The sequence below is a fragment of the Hippocampus bargibanti genome, linkage group LG09, assembly GCF_051943395.1.
Source record: "Hippocampus bargibanti isolate YZ-2025 linkage group LG09, ASM5194339v1, whole genome shotgun sequence".
Taxonomy (NCBI): domain Eukaryota; kingdom Metazoa; phylum Chordata; class Actinopteri; order Syngnathiformes; family Syngnathidae; genus Hippocampus; species Hippocampus bargibanti.
In genome coordinates, this window is record NC_142742.1 from 2,528,439 (window position 1) to 2,547,500 (window position 19,062).

The 19,062-nt window shown below is 36.0% G+C and overlaps 2 protein-coding genes across 5 annotated transcripts in view; one reads left to right on the forward strand and one right to left on the reverse strand.

Moving 5' to 3' along the window:
* nin (ninein (GSK3B interacting protein)) overlaps nt 1-13,356 on the reverse strand; it is a 32,240-nt gene extending 18,884 nt beyond the window's left edge. For all 4 annotated transcript variants that reach the window (XM_089004642.1, XM_089004639.1, XM_089004638.1 and 1 more), the window contains exons 1-10: nt 13,302-13,356; nt 13,011-13,223; nt 9,192-9,285; nt 8,029-8,213; nt 2,993-3,038; nt 2,751-2,917; nt 2,529-2,675; nt 1,946-2,113; nt 311-447; nt 77-217 (exon numbers count right to left, since the gene is read on the reverse strand). In XM_089004642.1, coding sequence (XP_088860768.1) covers nt 77-217; nt 311-447; nt 1,946-2,113; nt 2,529-2,675; nt 2,751-2,917; nt 2,993-3,038; nt 8,029-8,213; nt 9,192-9,285; nt 13,011-13,223; nt 13,302-13,355 — 1,352 coding nt within the window. In that variant the 5' untranslated portion in view covers nt 13,356. The remainder of the gene's footprint in view (nt 1-76; nt 218-310; nt 448-1,945; nt 2,114-2,528; nt 2,676-2,750; nt 2,918-2,992; nt 3,039-8,028; nt 8,214-9,191; nt 9,286-13,010; nt 13,224-13,301) is intronic.
* Nucleotides 13,357-16,716: 3,360 nt separating this feature from the next.
* The window catches only part of LOC148893286 (lysophosphatidylserine lipase ABHD12-like), a 7,704-nt gene continuing 5,358 nt past the window's right edge, over nt 16,717-19,062 (forward strand). The window contains exons 1-5 of the mRNA XM_089004191.1: nt 16,717-16,839; nt 17,993-18,095; nt 18,209-18,328; nt 18,435-18,465; nt 18,535-18,580. Coding sequence (XP_088860317.1) covers nt 16,740-16,839; nt 17,993-18,095; nt 18,209-18,328; nt 18,435-18,465; nt 18,535-18,580 — 400 coding nt within the window. The 5' untranslated portion in view covers nt 16,717-16,739. The remainder of the gene's footprint in view (nt 16,840-17,992; nt 18,096-18,208; nt 18,329-18,434; nt 18,466-18,534; nt 18,581-19,062) is intronic.

Genomic DNA, 19,062 nt, shown 5'->3' on the forward strand with positions numbered 1-19,062 from the left:
CATAGCGCTGAGTCAGTTTTGAGCGACTCAATCCAAAATACAGAATCATCAAAAAATAAAAATACCGCAAAGTTACCTGAGGTTCAGATGATTTGTGCGCTCGATTGACAAGTGATGCTCATCCACTTCGGAAGCCAGTTGGCTTTTTAGCCTTTCTGCTTTTTCCAGGTCGGATCGGATTTTCTCCTTCTCCCTCAACTCGCCTTCCACACGTTCGCTGAGGAAAAAAAAAAAAACAGGAGACGTACCATTAAAAAAAATGATCCAGTTATATCCAACAACAAATGTACAACGGTTCGATCTCACGAACAGGAGATGTCGGATTTCAGCTTTGAAACTGGCCAGTGCCGCCTGGTGGATTCCATTTTTAGTGGCCAGGAGTTCATTTTCCAGCGCGATGGTGAGATCGCAGAGACTGAGTTTGCCCTCCAGGCTGAAATTTAACGCCTGCAACACAAGACATTTAATAGCACCCGCATTTTCCTGCATAGTGTTTTGACTTTTGGGGGCAGTTTCATTTATATAGTTTTTTAATGTATGTATTTCTTAAATATTTTTCTATTTTTTTTTAAATGTTATATATACGCTAACCACGATTTTGGCCAGCATCTCACTCTTGCACAGCAATCAGGCCGTGCGATGGCACCAGAGGGGGGAGTTTGCGAGTCATTTAGCCTCCGAGTCTCTATTCAACATTTTGAATGGATTTCGACTTACGACCATTTTGATTTACGACCGTTTGGTCGGAACAGAACTCTGTCGTACCTGTATATACAGTAAAGTCTCGTTATATCGATATCGGATATATCGATAGTCCCGGTTATATCGATACTATTTCTATGCACGCACGGAGAAAATTTCATGCAAACAGGGTCGGATATATCGATAGTCCCGGTTATATCGATATTTCTTCGAACTCCCTTGAATATCGATATAACGAGACTTTACTGTACATACATATACATATACAGTGATACTTCGGTTTACGAACCCCTTGGCATCCGAACTTTTCGGTTTACGAATGTTAAATTTATGAAAATTGTACCTTGGCATACAAACTATTTTTCGGGATACACACAGAGCCGCCACAATGAGTGATGTGTCGTTCGCGAACGGACCCGTTGTCCTCCTAACAAGGAAATGGGAGCTGGCTTTTTTTTGGCCTCTATTCCCCGCCGACAGTCTTAAAGCCGTACGTGATTGGTCAAGAACGCAGCAGTGAGGGGGGTGGGGTTTAAACATTAAAGAGACAGGCAGACGACAAAGAGAGAGACTGAGAAAATGGATAGAAAACAGTGACATTTGGATTCGTTTCAACTTCGATAGGCAAAGTGTAGACTGCAAGGTTAAAATATCCCATTAATCAGGCTCCACAAACAACCCGCACAAGGCATCTGTACACTTGATTCAAAAAGCTATCAACCCAGCTAAACAGAACACGATTGATGAGGAACTAGATAAAATTATCACAGAGAAAGCACCTCCAAGGGATCATTCTTCAAGATGGTGGAAGAAGAAGGCTACGTTCCTCATCAAGTATTTAATGCTGATGAAACCGGCCGCTCCATTTCATCAAGCCATCAACGACCATCACAAAGGTCAATAAAACGACTTTATTATACAGTACAGTTTATTTATTTAATTATAATACCACAGCACATTTATTATACACAAAATAAAGTATGTTTTGTGTAGTTTTAAGGCATAGAAAATTAGAAAGTAGAAAATTGTGTTTTATGGGAACGGATTATTCTCATTTTAATGGTTTCCTATGGGAAATTATTTTTTGGGATACACACTTTTCACCTTACACACTCTGTCTGGGAACCAATTAAGTTCGTAAGCCAAGGTATCACTGTATATATATATATATACACACATACACCCACATACACAGCCATCATCCAAAGAACAAATGAGGAAAATGTTCATTAGCATACATCACCTGCAAGATCTCAATGCTATTTTCGATGCCTTCCTCCATCCAGGCATCAACGATAGACTCCACCGGAATGAAGCCGGTGCCATCGTCCAGGGTTGAAAACAGACTCATGCCGGCGCTGCTCATCAGGGGGCAGGGGTTGGCAATCCGTCGGCCCACCTCGTCAAAAGGCTGAGAGCGTCAATTATTCATTATTGGAATTATTAAAGGACAACCGACGTCTGCGGACAAGTTGTGTCCATAATTTGTAAAATGGCTTCAAATGACTTCTACTCAGCGTATTTTACAAAGATTCCACCGCATATAGTAGCTATATTTTACGGTTTAAGACTCGCGCTGAATATTCCGGAAGTCTTGTTTTTGAGTTGGTGACGAGTCCGTACGTGACGTCACTGAAGGAACGCCCCTGACCGAAAAAAAAAAGGACACATTGTAGCAGTCCTTCCATCACGTCAATGCTTGATTGGTCTGAAAACCTCGTGTTGCGCCAGAAGAGGGCGTCCAAGCTCCATATAAAGAATTTATCAGCCTGTGGAAACACTTTTTGAGTTTCAAAAGTTTTGACTGACAGTCCCGGTCGACCTACCTGAATGGAATGTTGCCTTTTCAGCTGCCTGTACGGGGTGGAGACCGACGGGGTGGCGGGCTTGTTGTACTTTAAAAGCATGGACACAAACTCTTGAACGTTGATCCAGCCGTCGCCGTTCAAGCCATGGAGTACATCGGCACTCACCTGACAGAGGAAATTCATTAGTGAGAATGATCATTTCATCATCTCGCCGGACCACAGAGTGATTTCCTTGGTCACCTCCAAGCCTAAATAATCGCATAGGGCGATCAGCTCCGTATGGCCGGCGCGTCCCTGCCAAGATATGGCCAACTCTTCGCAGGCTTCCTGGAGCCTCTCCTTCAACGCCGCCGAAACACATCCTCGAGGCATACTCTGCTCGTCTGGGTTCCACAGATGCATCTGGCCTAAAAGATAATAAAAGCGCCAATGATGCCTAAGTGACCAATATCAGGGAATTGAGGCGGGGAACTAGTACGAACCTTCTGCTTCGTACTCCTCCGTGATAGTTTCATTTGAGTTGCAGCGCTAGGTAGAGAGAAACAAAGTAATTATGTGCATATAAAACGTTTATGTGTAAATGTTGGGGAATTTGGAACGGATTAGGGTATTTATATGGAAAACGCGTCTTGGCTTACAAACTTTGTAAGTAGAGATAGAACCCGATTCCACTATATGACGGAACCTTATATGGATGATTTTGTGCCTGTTTTGGGCAGTAAAAAAATGTAAAGTGAGAGCCGCTTTTTAAGTTTTGCCTACAAAGTCCAACAAACAGTCGCAGACGAAGGTTTGCAAAACGCTCCGTTTGATGCTTGGACTTGATTTCGAGGGCATTTTACAAAATGGTGATTTTCAACATTTTTTAAAATGTTCTAAAATGTGGATTTTTCAAAAAAATGTTTCAAAATTTAGAAAACGACAATTTTCTAAATTCATAAACATTTTCTAAAATGTCAATTATAGCATAATCACTACTAGCTGTATAGATAGCTATTAGCTATCTATTAGCTCTCAAGTAGTATTTCATAATTCCACTCTAGGCTGATTTATTTATTTATTCTTTATTATTATCATCGATATATTAACTCATTCACTGCCATTCCTGAATTTGTTCATGTTTTTATTTCTTCATGCTTGGGTGCCGATAATACAGTGTATCAGCTAACTAGCTATCTAGCTAGCTATCTATTAGCTAAATAGCCATCTAGGCGGCTTGCTATCTATCTAGCTATCTAGAGTATGGTTATAGGCTGGCTAGCTATTAGCTATATATTGGCTTGCTAGCTAGCTTTCTATCTATTTGTCTTACTATTCTATTTGAGTCACTTCCGGGTTGAGCGAACGCTGGCGCGTGTGGCTGCCGCTGCTCACCCACAGAAAAGCTTATCCTGTGACTGTAAAGTGACCTTGAGAGTTTTGAAAGGCGCTTATAAATCAAATGTATCATTATTACCATTACTATAACTATTACTATTATGATTATTATGATGATGATTATGATAATGATGATGATTATTATCAGATAGCTTTTCTGTCTATTTGAGTTATTCCGTGTTATTGGCTATCTATTAGCTATCTCCTAGCTAGCTAGCTAGCTTTCTGTCTATTTGAGAATTGAGTGAACGCTGGCGCGTGTGGCTGCCGCTGCTCACCCACAGAAAAACTGTGACTGTAAAGTGACCTTGAGCGTTTTGAAAGATGCTTCAAAAATAAAATGTATTATTATTAATATTATTATTATTATTAGATAAAAACTGATTATCAACAGTGACGGCTTTGAATATTTTTGGTTGTTGCACCCACAGATCCAACTGAGGATCCGATTATGTAGGTAATAAATAAAGTTGCTGCCTATTTTTTTTTGTGTGGGTCAGCTGCTTCTTTTGCTTCAAGCATGAGTTTTAAATGAGTTTCAGGTTGAATGGACGCTGGAGGCGGAGATTTTGACTGGAAAGAGGGGGGGGGGGGGGTAACCCTATTGTCCGGAAAGCAAAAGAGTGAGGGAATGAAGACCAGATGGTGAATCTGCAAGTGGTCTTTTCATAGAGGGTGTAGAGAAATCCAGACTTGGGTGGAGGGGGGGGGTCTTTGTTTCCCAATACCCTCCTCCATCCTGTCCAGACAAGCTAAATGTCCAGCCAGACCTGACCCCATCACCGGTCACTGAAGCATTTGTTGGCCAACCACCAAAAGGACACGCTTCTGTTCATTGTCACCACATGGTCGTTTGTTCTTCAGGCATCTGGACTGCAGAAGAATAAAAACAAACACCCGGCACGGACTTGGGCGGCCGTCATGATGACCAGCTGAAATGTCTTTGTCTACGTTTGAGTTCCAAAGTAACTCTGCAGCTCCCCATCTGTCCATTATATACGTAGTGGGGTCTTGAGGTATGATACTATAAAGGTATTATAGATAGTTAGAGAGTTAGCGAGATAGCTATTTAGCCAGCTAGATATATAGCTACAGTAAAGTCTCGTTATATCGATATGGGATATATCGATAGTCCCGGTTATATCGATACTATTTCTATGCACGCACGGAGAAAATTACATGCAAACAGGGTCGGATATATCGATAGTCCCGGTTATATCGATATTTTTTCGGACTCCCTTGAATATCGATATAACGAGACTTTACTGTATATAGCTAGATAAATAATTTCGGGGACTATATAAGACCCCTGAGGGATCCCAAATGTCATCATTCATAGCTTGGATAATTATAAATAAATAAAAACAAAATGAATCAACCCATTTACACTGCATGTGTTCATATTAACACGGATAAATTCATTAAAAAAAAAAAAAAATCAAAACTGAGTATCAAATAGGTTCAAACAGAGTATATAATTAATAATATAATTATATAGAATAATTACACTCATTACCCTAATCCCTTTCATTTTATTTATTTTTTTATGTATGTGTTTATGTCTGTTTATGTCTGTATTATTGTATGTATTATTGTATGTATTTATGTATGTATTAATGCATGTATTTATGAATTTATTTATGCATCTATTCATGCATCTATTGATGCATGTATGTATTCATTTATTTATGTATTTATTTATGCATTTATGTATTTAATTATGTATTTATGTCTGTATTTAATTATGTATTTATTTAATGATGTATTTATGTATGTATTTATGCATGTGCATATTTATTTATGTATGCATATATTTATGTATGTATTTATTTATTTATGTGTTTATGTCGGTGTTTATGTCTGTATTATTGTATGTATTATTGTGTGTATTTATGTATGTATTAATGCATGTATTTATGAATTTATTTATGCATCTATTGATGCATGTATTTATGTATTTATTTATGTATTTATGTCTGTATTTAATTATGTATTTATTTAATTATGTATTTATGCGTGTATGTATTTATGTATGCACATATTTATTTATTTATTATACAATAATTCCAATAATTAATGTGGCAAGAAAAAACATGAATGCATTTGAAAATGAATTTATCTGTGCTCATATGAACACTCTCGGCCTAAATGGCTAAGTAAAAAAAAAAAAAATAAATTAAATAAATAATATATAAAAACAAAAACCTTCAGCTCCTTGACAATTTAGCTTTTGCTAATATGACTAATACACACAGTTAAATTTTGAAGGCATTCAGGTAGAAAAAAATTCCCAAAAACCGGACCACTAAAATTGACAACAAAATCCTAAAATTACCACTGCAAACCAAAAGCACAAAAAAAACAAGCAAATGACTGAACTAGCAAGAATCATGTCACTGCAAATAATAATAATAATAATAATAATAATAATAATAATAATAAAAAGCTCAACTCACATTTGATTTATTCTGCCCTACATTTCCTTTGACTAAAGTCCACATTTTCCCCTTCATCATAACAAAAACTCATTTTGGCCACTGTGATGAGATCTGAGTAAACGTTAGAAGCTTAGGCCTGCTTTAGCATCTGTCAAGTCACTTGTATGGCAGCAATGAGCGCAGGATTATCCAGCAAGAAGATCAACAAGCTCAGCATGATGACTCAAGAGAACATCTAGGAACCCCCCCTCCCGAAGCGCCGCCGAAAAAAAAATGTTTGCTACAGAGGAGCATCTACTAACATCCCGAAAAAAGCAAGAGACATTTATAATGTTATCAGAAAGACACTTCAATTTTGAATGTTAAATTCATGTGGAAATGTCGCGGCTTGGAATTGAAGCGGATTTACAAGGGACAGAAGATATGAGACAATCTCTTTCCGTCAATGGATGCTACGACTTCAGTGTTTGCTTTCAACATTTAGCTTGTAGCAGATGTGCACATTTTAACATAACGTCCTCTGATCCACTGGTGAAAAGGATGTGTCTCCTCTTTTATCTACAACTGTTTCATACAACAAAGATGGTGCAGAAAGTGCTTAAGTGTGTGGCTGCCGCTGCTCACCCGCAGAAAAGACATATCCTGTGACTGTAAAGTGTCCTTGAGTTTTGAAAGGCGGTTATAATAATAATAATAATTAAGAAAAAAATTGGAATTAAGAGAATATTAACCATCATTCAGATCGTTGAAAGAATGACAAGGCCGCTTTAAAGGACAACCGACGTCTCCGGACAAGTTGTGTCCATAATTTGTAAAATGGCTTCAAATGACTTCTCCTGAGCATATTTTCAAAAGATTCCACCGCATATAGCTATATTTAAGTTTTAAAATTTGTGCTGAATATGCAGGAAGTCTTGTTTTTGAGTTGGTGACGAGTCCGTACGTGACGTCACTAAAGGAACGCCCCCTGACCGAAAAAAAGACACATTGTAGCATTCCTTCCATCACGTCAATGTATTTTGCTGTATTGTTTGGTCTGAAAACCTTGTGTTGCACCCAAAAGCCGGCAGAAGAGGGTGTCCAAGCTCCATATAAGGAATTTATCAGCCTGTGGAAACGGAGGTGGCCACAGGAGGTCGCCATTTTGTGCCTCTTTTCTGGTGATCGTTTCTCCCCAATGTTGCCTCAAAATGGCATGGAATAAATTCTTTAATCGATTGCAAACATGTATGCTTTCCTCTTCAGAACTATTCGAATCATATTCATAACTGGATGTGTAACGAGAAAGCATATTTTCCGCATCTGAAGCCATTTTTTTTGATTCACTAGCAATGCAAGACGTCTTGGCTGTGACGTCACGAACTGGGGGCGGGACTTTCTGAAAATGCCCAATTCGCAGCTCGATTTTTTTGCAGATTTTGGACACTTCAAGTCGTTTTTATTGGTGTTTTGCATTTGACTAAAAATATCATACAGCGTGTTTTGGGTGTTTTCGATGCTATAAAACGTTTTTCTGATGTCAGTTAAAGAACAAAAAAGTGACGTCGGTTGTCCTTTAAAGCTCCATGTTGCATTTCACGGCCGAGCTGATTAGCTAAGAATAACCCCTCACCACATAGTTACCATCCATATGAGGACGGCGGGAGATAAGAATGGCATCCAAGGTGCCAGTGTGTTGCTGTTTTTTTTGTTTTTTGTTTTACCTCGCGCTTCCTTGGAACAGCCGAATCGTCGTTGTCCTTGGCTTCCTCCTCGTCTGTGTTGTCGTCGCCTTGATTGTGCTCGTCGTCTTGGCGAAATTCCAAAATGGCGTCGGCCGATTCGGGCTTAGAGCGCCGGCCGTAACGTTTGCTCCCCTTCACAAACTTTGGTTGGATGTCGGGTGATTCTGAATGAATGAATGAATGAATGAATGAATGAATGAATGAATGAACACAAAATATAAAATAAAACAAATAAAAAAAATAAAGAAAAAATATGTAAAAAAATAGATACAAATAAAAATATAACATTTAAACCAAAAAAATACAAAAAAGAATTAAAAAATAAACATAAAAAAATAAACATTGAAATTTAAACATTAAAATTACAATACAAATTAAAATTACAATAACAATTAAAATATAAAATAAAATATTAAAAAAGTATACAATAAAAAATACATAAAACTTATAAGAACTATATAAAAATTATGAAAAATATATACAAAATACATACAAAATTAAAACATAAACATTAAAGAATAAACATTGAAAAATAGAAATTAAAAATACAATAAATTAAAATTACAATAACAATTAAAATAAATAATATTAAAATGAAATAAACATTAAAAAATAGACATTAAAATTACAATACAACTTAAAATTACAATAACAATTAAAATATAAAATAAAAGATAGAAGTATATATATATATATACATTCGAAATAATATATAAATAAAAAATAATATACAATTTAAATACAAAAATTACTTAACAAAACTTAAAAATAAACATAAAAAAATAAACATTGAAAAATAAACATTAAAATTACAATACAAATTAAAATTACAATAACAATTAAAATATAAAATATATATATAAACATTAAAATATATACAATTTAAACAAAAAAAAATCAATAAAAAATAGAAACAAAAGAAAACAATTAAATATAAATCCACAGATAAATAAATAAATAAATAAATAAATAAATAAATAAATAAATAAATCACTGACATTGGACTTCACCTAATCTGGATTTTGGAGTCGATTGCGAGTCAAATAAATCAATCAATAAAAATAGGACAGAAATAGCTCTTGAGCGTTTCATTTTGGAGACTAAGAAGTGGAAATATCAAAATAATCTGTATAGTATATTACCTGGTCTGGACGGGACTTGCGATTGCGCCAGGGGAGCCTCCATTCCGGATGACAAGACCAGAATCAGCGCATCCCTGAACTGCTCAAAGTCAACCTGCGATGGGACAAGCAGATCTATGTAAACAATTCCAAATTCAGGAAATTCCTCTGAAGGGGTAGTAGTGGGGGGGGGGGGGGGGACACTTGCACCATCAACAGCTGTCAAATGCGAATATGGTGATTTTCTTTGTGCCGTGCCGGCTGGCGTCTGCCGCTTTTGGCTTCATTGTTGTTGGATTGTGGTGGTGAAGGGGCAATCGGGTCACTCGCCCCTTTCCCACCAGATAGCCAAGTACACTTCCCCCCCACTTTGGTTCTTCAGGACGCACACGCCGCTTGACAATAGGCAAAGAGGTCCGGCCGCACGCTTTCAGATCTTTCCAACTCGAGCGCTTCTCGGTCACAATGAAGGGAAAACTCAGGTCCGGATTTGCCCCTCCATGTGTTACGTTTGAACAGGTGTGGACACAGTAACTGGTTCACATTGTTTACTTGGGAGCCGGTTGACCGTGTATGCTCGTATTTTACTAGCAGTACATATAAATACACCGTCCATTGGAATTCTGGTGATTAAAATTTGCACAATTCCCATTTATGTATTTATTGATGTATTTATTTACGTACGTATTTACTTATTTACTTACTTATTCACTTACCTACCTACTTATTTATTTATTTATTCATTCGTTTAGTCATGTATTTATTCATGTATTTATTCATTAATTTATTCAAGTATTCATTTATTTATTCATTCATTTATTTTTTCATGTATTCCTTTATGTATGTACTTATGTATTTATTTATTTGTTTGATCATTCATTTACCTATTTATTTTTTTATTTTTTTATGTATTTATTTATTTATTCGTTCATTTATGTATTTATTCAGTCATATATTCATGTGTTTATTTATTTATTTATTCATTCATTTATTCATTGATTTATTCATTGATTTATTCATTGATTTATTCACGTATTCAGTTATTTTTTCATGTATTCCTTTATTTATGTACTTATGTATTTATTTATTTGTTTGATCATTCATTTACCTATTTATTTATTTATTTATTTATTTATTCGTTCATTTATGTATTTATTCAGTCATACATTCATTTGTTTATTTATTTATTCATTCATTTATTCATGTATTTATTCACGTATTCATTTATTTATTCATTCATTTATTTTTTCATGTATTCCTTTATTTATGTACTTATGTATTTATTTATTTGTTTGATCATTCATTTACCTATTTATTTATTTATGTATTTATTTATGTATTTATGTATTTATTTATGTATTTATTTATTTATTCATTCATTCATTCATGTATTTATTCATTGATTTATTCATTGATTTAGTTCAAGTATTCATTTATTTATTCAATCATTAATTTTTTTCATGTATTATTCTATTTATGTACTTATGTATTTATTTATTTGTTTGATCATTCATTTATTTATTTATTTATGTATTATTTATGTATTTATGTATTTATTCATTTATTTATTCATTCGTTCATTTATTTATTCAGTCATATATTTATTTATTTATTTATTTATTCATTCATTCATTTATTTATTCAGTCATATATTCATTTGTTTATTTATTCATTCATTCATTCATTCATTCGTTCATTTATTCTTTCATATATTCATTGATTTGTTTATTTATGCATTCATTTGTTCATTTATTTATCTATTAATTCATTCGTTTAGTTATTCATTGATTCATTCATGTGTTCATTTGTATATTTATTCATCTATTTAATTATTTGTTTGTTTATTTTTATATTTATTTATTCGTTCATTTAGTCCCTTATTGTGCGTTTGTTTATTTATTTGTTTGTTTATTCATTCATACATTCATTCATTCCAGTTTGTTCATTTATTTGTTCATTTATGTATTTATTTATTTGTTTGATCATTCATTTACCTATTTATTTATTTATGTATTATTTATGTATTTATGTATTTATTCATTTATTTATTCATTCGTTCATTTATTTATTCAGTCATATATTTATTTATTTATTTATTCATTCATTCATTTATTTATTCAGTCATATATTCATTTGTTTATTTATTCATTCATTCATTCATTCATTCGTTCATTTATTCTTTCATATATTCATTGATTTGTTTATTTATGCATTCATTTGTTCATTTATTTATCTATTAATTCATTCGTTTAGTTATTCATTGATTCATTCATGTGTTCATTTGTATATTTATTCGTCTATTTAATTATTTGTTTTGTTTATTTTTATATTTATATTTATTTATTCGTTCATTTAGTCCCTTATTGTGTGTTTGTTTATTTATTTGTTTGTTTATTCATTCATACATTCATTCATTCCAGTTTGTTCATTTATTTGTTCATTTATGTATTTATTTATTCCGCAAAAGGGATGCTTTTCCTTGGACGGAGATATTCTGCATTTACACACAAAAAAGATTTAATCAACACGAGATGAGAAGGGTGCCCCCCCACCCTACACACACACACACACACACACACACACACACACACACACACACACACACACACACACACACACACACACACACACACACACACACACACACACACACACACACACACACACACACACACCCCAACCATGACTACACAATCTTCACTGAACCTTAGGTTGTTTGCCTTCATTTGACCAATTTCACCCTCAAAGCATCCGTGCGTGTTTGTTGATGATAGATTGTTCGGTTGTCATGACGGCGGACGCACCACCGAGAGCAGGTGGGGGTCCCGTATTATCTTGAAGTGGTTTATTCAAACAAGGAAAAAAAATAAAAGCTTGATTTGCTTCGTATCAGGAAAGATGCGGTGTCAAATTAGATAAAACTTGAAAAATCATAACCCTAAAATGTTATTTTAAGGCTTTATCAACCACCCCTGAAATCAATCCCATGACAACAGCCAACATTGCAGTTAGCGGATACGACATAGGTAGCGATACCTCAGTGTACGAACCCCTTGGCTTACAAACTTTTTGGTTGACAAACGTTAAATTTACGAAAATTTTACCTTGGCATACAAACTTTTTTCGGGATACACACGGAGCTGCCTCAATGAGTGATGTGTCGTTCGCGAATGAGCCAGTCCTAACAACAAAATGGCAGCCGACTGTTTTTGTCCTCTATTCCCCACCCCCAGTCTTCGGTTAAAGCCACGTGATTGGTCAAGAACGCAGCAGTGAGGAGACGTGGTTTAAACATTAAAGAGACAGGCAGACGACAGTGAGAGAGTTTTAACTTTGATAGTTCAAAGGCAATGTGTAGACTGCAAGGTTAAAATATCTCATCAATCCTGCTCCACAAACCATCTCTACATTTGATACAAAAAGCTATCGACCCAGCTAAACAGAAAACAATTGATGAGGAACTAGATAAAATTATCACAGAGAAAGGTTACGTTCCTCATCAAGTGTTTAATGCTGAGGAAACCGTACACTCCATTCCATCAAGCCATCAACGACCATCACAAAGGTCAATAAAACCACTTTATTATACAGTACAGTTTATTTCATTAACTATAATACCATAGGACATTTATTATACATTAAATAATTTATTTTTTGTGTAGTTTTAAGGCTTAGAAAAGTAGAAAACTATATTTTATGGGGACCTGGGAACGGATTCTTCTCATTTTCATGGTTTCCTATGGGAAATTAATTTTTGGGATACACACTTTTCGCCTTACACACTGTCTGGCAACCAATTAAGTTCGTAAGCCAAGGTATCACTGTACTGTGACCACATACCCTGTCGGTGATTCTGTCCCGACCCTCCAGCAGCGCTTCAAGGAGTACCGGGGCCACGTCCTCCAAGTGCAACGACAGGCACAGGTCGGCCAGCTCCTCCGGGCACAGCGAGCCGCAACCGCTGGCGTCGAAGCCATCAAAAACGTTCTTGAGGCGCTCCTCGTACTGGTCCTGTTCCAGGACGTCATCCATCCCACGGGACAGGATCCTGCCCTGCGTACGCCAGACACACAGAGAGTTTATTTTGTGCCATACTAGCCGAAAAAGTGACCAGTGAGAAAAGATACTCACTAAACAAGGTGGAAACATTGATCTTTGTTCTGGAGTGCTACATTTTAGCCTCATTAGCCGCCGCAGGCTTTGGCTAATCCAATTAAAAGTGATTAGCCAATCTGGCTAATTGAGAGTTGTGGCCAAAATCTGACACTGACAATGACTCAGAACTAGTACGGCCAGGCTATTAATGAATTCAATGAAATCATTTGTGTTTATTTATTGAGGCTCTTTTTTTTGGATTGGATTTATCTTTATTAGTCTTGCAGTGGAGAAAAAACAAAATATGTATACAGTGATACCTTGGATTACGAATTTAATTGGTTCCCAGACAGAGTGTGTGTAAGGTGAAAAGTGTGTATCCCAAAAATTTATTTCCCATAGGAAAACATTAAAATGAGAATAATCCGTTCCCAGGTCCCCATAAAACATAATTTTCTACTTTCTAATTTTATAAGACTTACACAAAATATAGCTTATTTTATGTATAATAAATGTGCTATGGTATTATAATTAAAGAAATAAACTGTACTGTATAATAAAGTCATTTTATTTACCTTTGTGATGGTCGTTGATGGCTTGATGGAATGGAGTGGCCGGTTTCCTCAGCATTAAACACTTGATGAGGAACGTAGCCTTCTTCTTTCACCATCTTGAGGAATGATCCCTTGTAGGTGCTTTCTCTGCGATAATTTTACCTAGTTCCTCATCAATTGTGTTCTGTTTAGGTGGGTTGATAGCTTTTTGCATCTAGTGCGGGCGCTTGTGTGGGTTATTTGTTTTGATTGGTGTGATATTTTAACCTTGCACTTTACACTGTGCTTTTGAACTATCAAAGTTGAAACAAGTCCAAATTTCACTGTTTTCTATCCATTTCTTTACTCTCCGTGTCGTCAGACTGTCTTTTTAATGTTTAACCCCTGCGTTCTCGACCAATCATGTGGCTTTAACCGAAGACTGGAGGCGGGGAATTGAGGACCAAAAAAAAAAAAGTCGGCTGCCATTTTCTTGTTAGGAGAACGGGCTCGTTCGCGAACGACACATCAGTCATTGTGGCGCTCTGTGTGTATCCCGAAAAATAGTTCATATGCCAAGGTAAATTTTTCATAAATGTAACGTTTGTAAGCCAAGGGATTCGTAAACCGAGGTATCGCTGTAATTGTATAATTCAAAGAAAAAAAGCTACTATAAAAAAAAAGGCAACCAACAATTCAAATAATTTGGAATTCTTATTTTTGTTTTTTTTTTTCAGGACAATGTGATGTTAAAAAAAAAATACGACAATAAATATCTCGTACACGTGCACAACATCAAGACTATTCTTGCTGGTCCACTTTTCCAGCTGCTCACCATCAAGCACTCTTAACAAGATGCCTCACCAACACACACAAAGCGGAAGGCGACCCCATTCATTCCACAATGGGATTGTCTACAAAGCGTACATCGGTGCATGTGCACATTTGAATAGCTCTCAGGATGCTTGATAATTTTTCAAGACAAAAAAAATGCTACTAAAGATTATTTTTGCCTACAAAAAAAAATGTGAAACTTCTGCCCTTAAAGGTCAACATATTTCCTGGTTGGATGCTGAATGTACCAAAGTAACTTTTGCTGAAAAAAAAATGTAGTCCTTTAAATGGTTATTCATTGTTGACAAGCATACAAAAGTAACATTTCGCTAGCAGAAAACATATACAGTACTGTCATTCATGGATATGTACATTAGATCGTTTGTTTTTCACCATTGTGTCAACTTTGAACATTATATTTTTCAACCAATAATACTAACAGTATAATCCACATAATAGTTTGTCGCTGATTTCTCATTTATTAATTCGTTATTTACAACCTGAGAAATTATCCCGTTATTCGCCGATTCTGTCAAGATACTTCGCCGACTTCAACTTGGCTTGTTCGGTGTGTGTTAACACAAAAGGGGGTTGGAGAATAGACTTAAAAGTGATAGAAAATGATCATTTTGCTAGGCAAAAAAAATGTTAATTTGAAGAAATGTATTAGCTTAGCCCCTGAATTCGAGGCCCTCGTTTTTGACTTGTTTCAAACCAAAACACTTTACACATCACTTATCAGCTCGTTTCGGGATGCGAAAACCATCACCTCTTGACTTTTGTTGTGGTTTTAAAACAAATATGAACATGTGAAACGTAGACACTTACCTAATTCTCCAAACTTGTAAAAAACGCCCCTGCGAGTCCAACCGAGGAGTGAAAAAAAAACAGTCCAACGTTAAAACGAAACTTTTTTTTTGAACATGCCCAACACTAATGGGGCGTTTCGCGTTTTCCTCGATCTTAATAACATGAAAATACTTTCCGGTTGTGCGTTTGAAATGTAAAAGTGCTTTAAATCTCGAGACAGGATATGTTTATCAGCAGGGTTTGGCAGCTATTTGAGAACGAGTCGCATCCTCCTTCGTCGGCCGCTTCTGGGAGATTTTGAAAAGGGGGCAATGGAGGAAAAGGCGGAGCCTAGTACGATTAGGCCATTACTGATTGGTCATAATTAGATTGATTGCTTGGTAAAGTGTGCAATAATAATATAATAATAATAAATTTAATTTCTAAGCGCCTTTCAAAACTCTCAAGAACACTTTACAGTCACAGGATATTTTTTTTCTGCGGGTGAGCAGCGGCAGCGACACGCGCCAGCGTTCACACAACCCGGAAGTAACATAAAGTGGCAAACAAATAATGGCACCGCCCTCTTTACCGTGGAAAACTTTTACACATTTTCACAACTCAAGTGCTCCACTTAATAAATAAAACATAATTTACCAAAATATTATTCTGTTTTGAAAGTAATGCCTAACATGGTACATTAAAATGACTTTAACGTCTGGGTTTAAAATCGGAGCTGCCTACACCGCCTCTTCTGTGCCATTCCTTCTTGTTATTGGCTATTAACAAGGTCAATCAAAAGTATTTCGCCCAATCCGATTACTGGTTTCTATTTTGACAGGAAATGCGAGACTGTTGAGCTCGTTCCAAACTGTCACCCGACGTACAGTATTACAGTTTTCAAGAACAATTTGGAGGTACTTATATAAAATATATCTCATCCTAAACAATATTGAATGGCGGCATTCAGGTTGAATTTTCTTACCGCTTTAAAAATCTGCCTAAAAAATTACTTTGACCTTGTTTCGTTTCTATGCGGTAAAATTGATCCAAAAAGATGCTGCTTGTGTTATGTATGGCAAAAAAATACCTTAAATATATATTAAACAAAGAACTTTTCCAATCATGACCGAATAAATACATTCTGAAATGAACGAACACAACCCTAACAAATCTTTATTCATACTGCACATTGACAACAGCCGCAACAACACGATTTACATTACATTTACAATTATCGACGATTGTTTACTTCTACTTTCTATACCCCCCCCCCTCGAAAATTCCAGTGGTAAACTTGATTAAACTGGTGGGAGCCATGAAGGTCGTATCCTTCCTGGTGGGTGTCTATGTGATAGTGCCGTTTACCATCTTCCTGTTCCCTTGGATTCTGGATTATGCCATCTTTGCTCACCTGCGTAAGGAAAATTTCCATTTTCATATCTATTTGAATACATTGCTTTTCGTTACAAGATGAATCTGTCTGCTAATGACCATTTCAACCATGAGTTAAAGTTAGCCATTAGATGAAGCTAACGTACTAGTACAGTATTTTTTTAAGCTGAAGTCAACGTTTAACCCTGAAAGGAATCCATGAGTTGTTATGTTAGTCATTTGTCCGTGTTTAAAAACAAAAATAATTAGTCGGCTTTCGACGAAGTACAAAACTTGATTTTTAGATTGACCGTTTGTGCTTCTTACTTTCTTTTATATTTTATTTTTTTGTTGTATGAATTATTTTCGCTCCATATGAAGCACTTTGTAGTCATCGCTGATAAGGTTTCTTCATCTGCCATATCTACTTCTTTGAAAGTGCCTCCTCATCCGAAGAGCTTCGTCAGCGAACTAAATTTTTGCTGGTAAGTGGCCTTGTATGTAGCTAGATCTCTGCTCTGATAGGTCCCTGCTCTAAGGTTGGGGAGCAGTAGACTACTCCCTGAAGCTAACCTAATAATAATAATAATAATAATAATAATAATAATAATAATAATAATAATAATAATAATAATAAATTTAATTTACAAGTGCCTTTCTGGACACTCTATGACACTATACAATTAAAAGAACAATACACAGAACAATAAAACCATAAATAAAATAATAAATAATAAAAAAGCTAAGGAGAAGCTAAAAATAATTGCGGGCGAGCAGCGGCAGCCAAAACGCGCCAGCGTACACTCGACCTGGAAGCTTCTTCTTTTGTTCAGTCTGATGACCTCTAATTATCTATGTATGGCTCTGATTGCCCCATTAGCCCTGGTATCACCTCATATATATATATATATATATATATATATATATATAGGGCCAGAGTTACCAGCACAACTTTAGTTCACTGACGAAGCTTTTCGGATGAGGGGCGAAACGTCCCAACACCTTCAAAGCAGTTCCGATGACGGCTGAAGAGACCTTTTCATCGATGGACCACTCCTGTACGACTGAGAGCCTACACAGACACTTTGTAGACATTTTTAGTTGTTTTTAAGCGCTCTACAAAGACAAGTGAGTTCAGTTAGCCCACTGCTAAAATGAACAAAAATGCTAACTTTGTCTGTCCATTGTTATCTGTAGTGAAGGTTCCATATTTGGTGGATCTCAACCATCCGGAGTATGTGATAAACCACACCTGCAACTTTTACCTGGACCCGGAGGAGGGCGTCCGTGTGGGTGTATGGTAGCTACCACTATCTTTTACAGTATTTGACAATACACAGAAATATGTCATATTAAAATACATAAATAAACAGCTCCGAACCTTCTGAAATTGTTTGTATGCGTCTCCCCAAGGCACACACTCCCTGCCAGCCAATGGGATGAGGCGGCAGGGAGAGGCCCCGAGTGGTATCGCAAAGCTCTGGGAGACGGTAGTCCTGTTATCATCTATCTCCATGGTAACCTGGGCACCAGGTAACCGTAGAGACACTTGGATGCACCTTAAATGAGCACGGAGGGAATTACACAGCTTTTATGCTCAGCTAACTCTGAACTCTTTGTTTTTTTTTTTTTTTTTCAGGGCCATAAATCACAGGGTGCAACTAGCAAAGGTTAGCTTTGAAAATGGATCATTTACATTTTTGTAAGATTTCAGCCAATTTATGAATGGAATTTTGCAGATTTTAAGCTCCGCGGGGTTTCACGTCCTGTCTTTGGACTACAGAGGTATGATCAGATTCATCATTTTACATCTTGCGCCGTATTCCCGCACTCCATTGGATGAGAACTGCAAAAATAATAGCATGCTAACCTTTGCTATGCTAACATACACCAAGCTAGCAACTATAGTTGACCAAATCAAAGTACCTATAGATTAAGAAGGAATTGACATGTTATCACGTACTCGTTGTCATGACAACATACTCAGAGTTGCCATTTTGGCTTTAGAATAGCAAGATGGACTCAAGACTGATCAAGAACAAAATGACTTTTTAATTAATTATTATTAATAATAATAATACATTTCATTTATAAGCGCCTTTTAAAACTCTCAAGATCATTTTACAGTCACAGGATGAGTTTTTCTGTGGGTGAGCAGCGGCAGCCACACATGCCAGCGTTCACTCAACCCGGAAGTAACTCAAATAGACAAAAAGCTAGCTAGCTAACTAGCTAATAATAATAATAATAATAATAATGATAATACA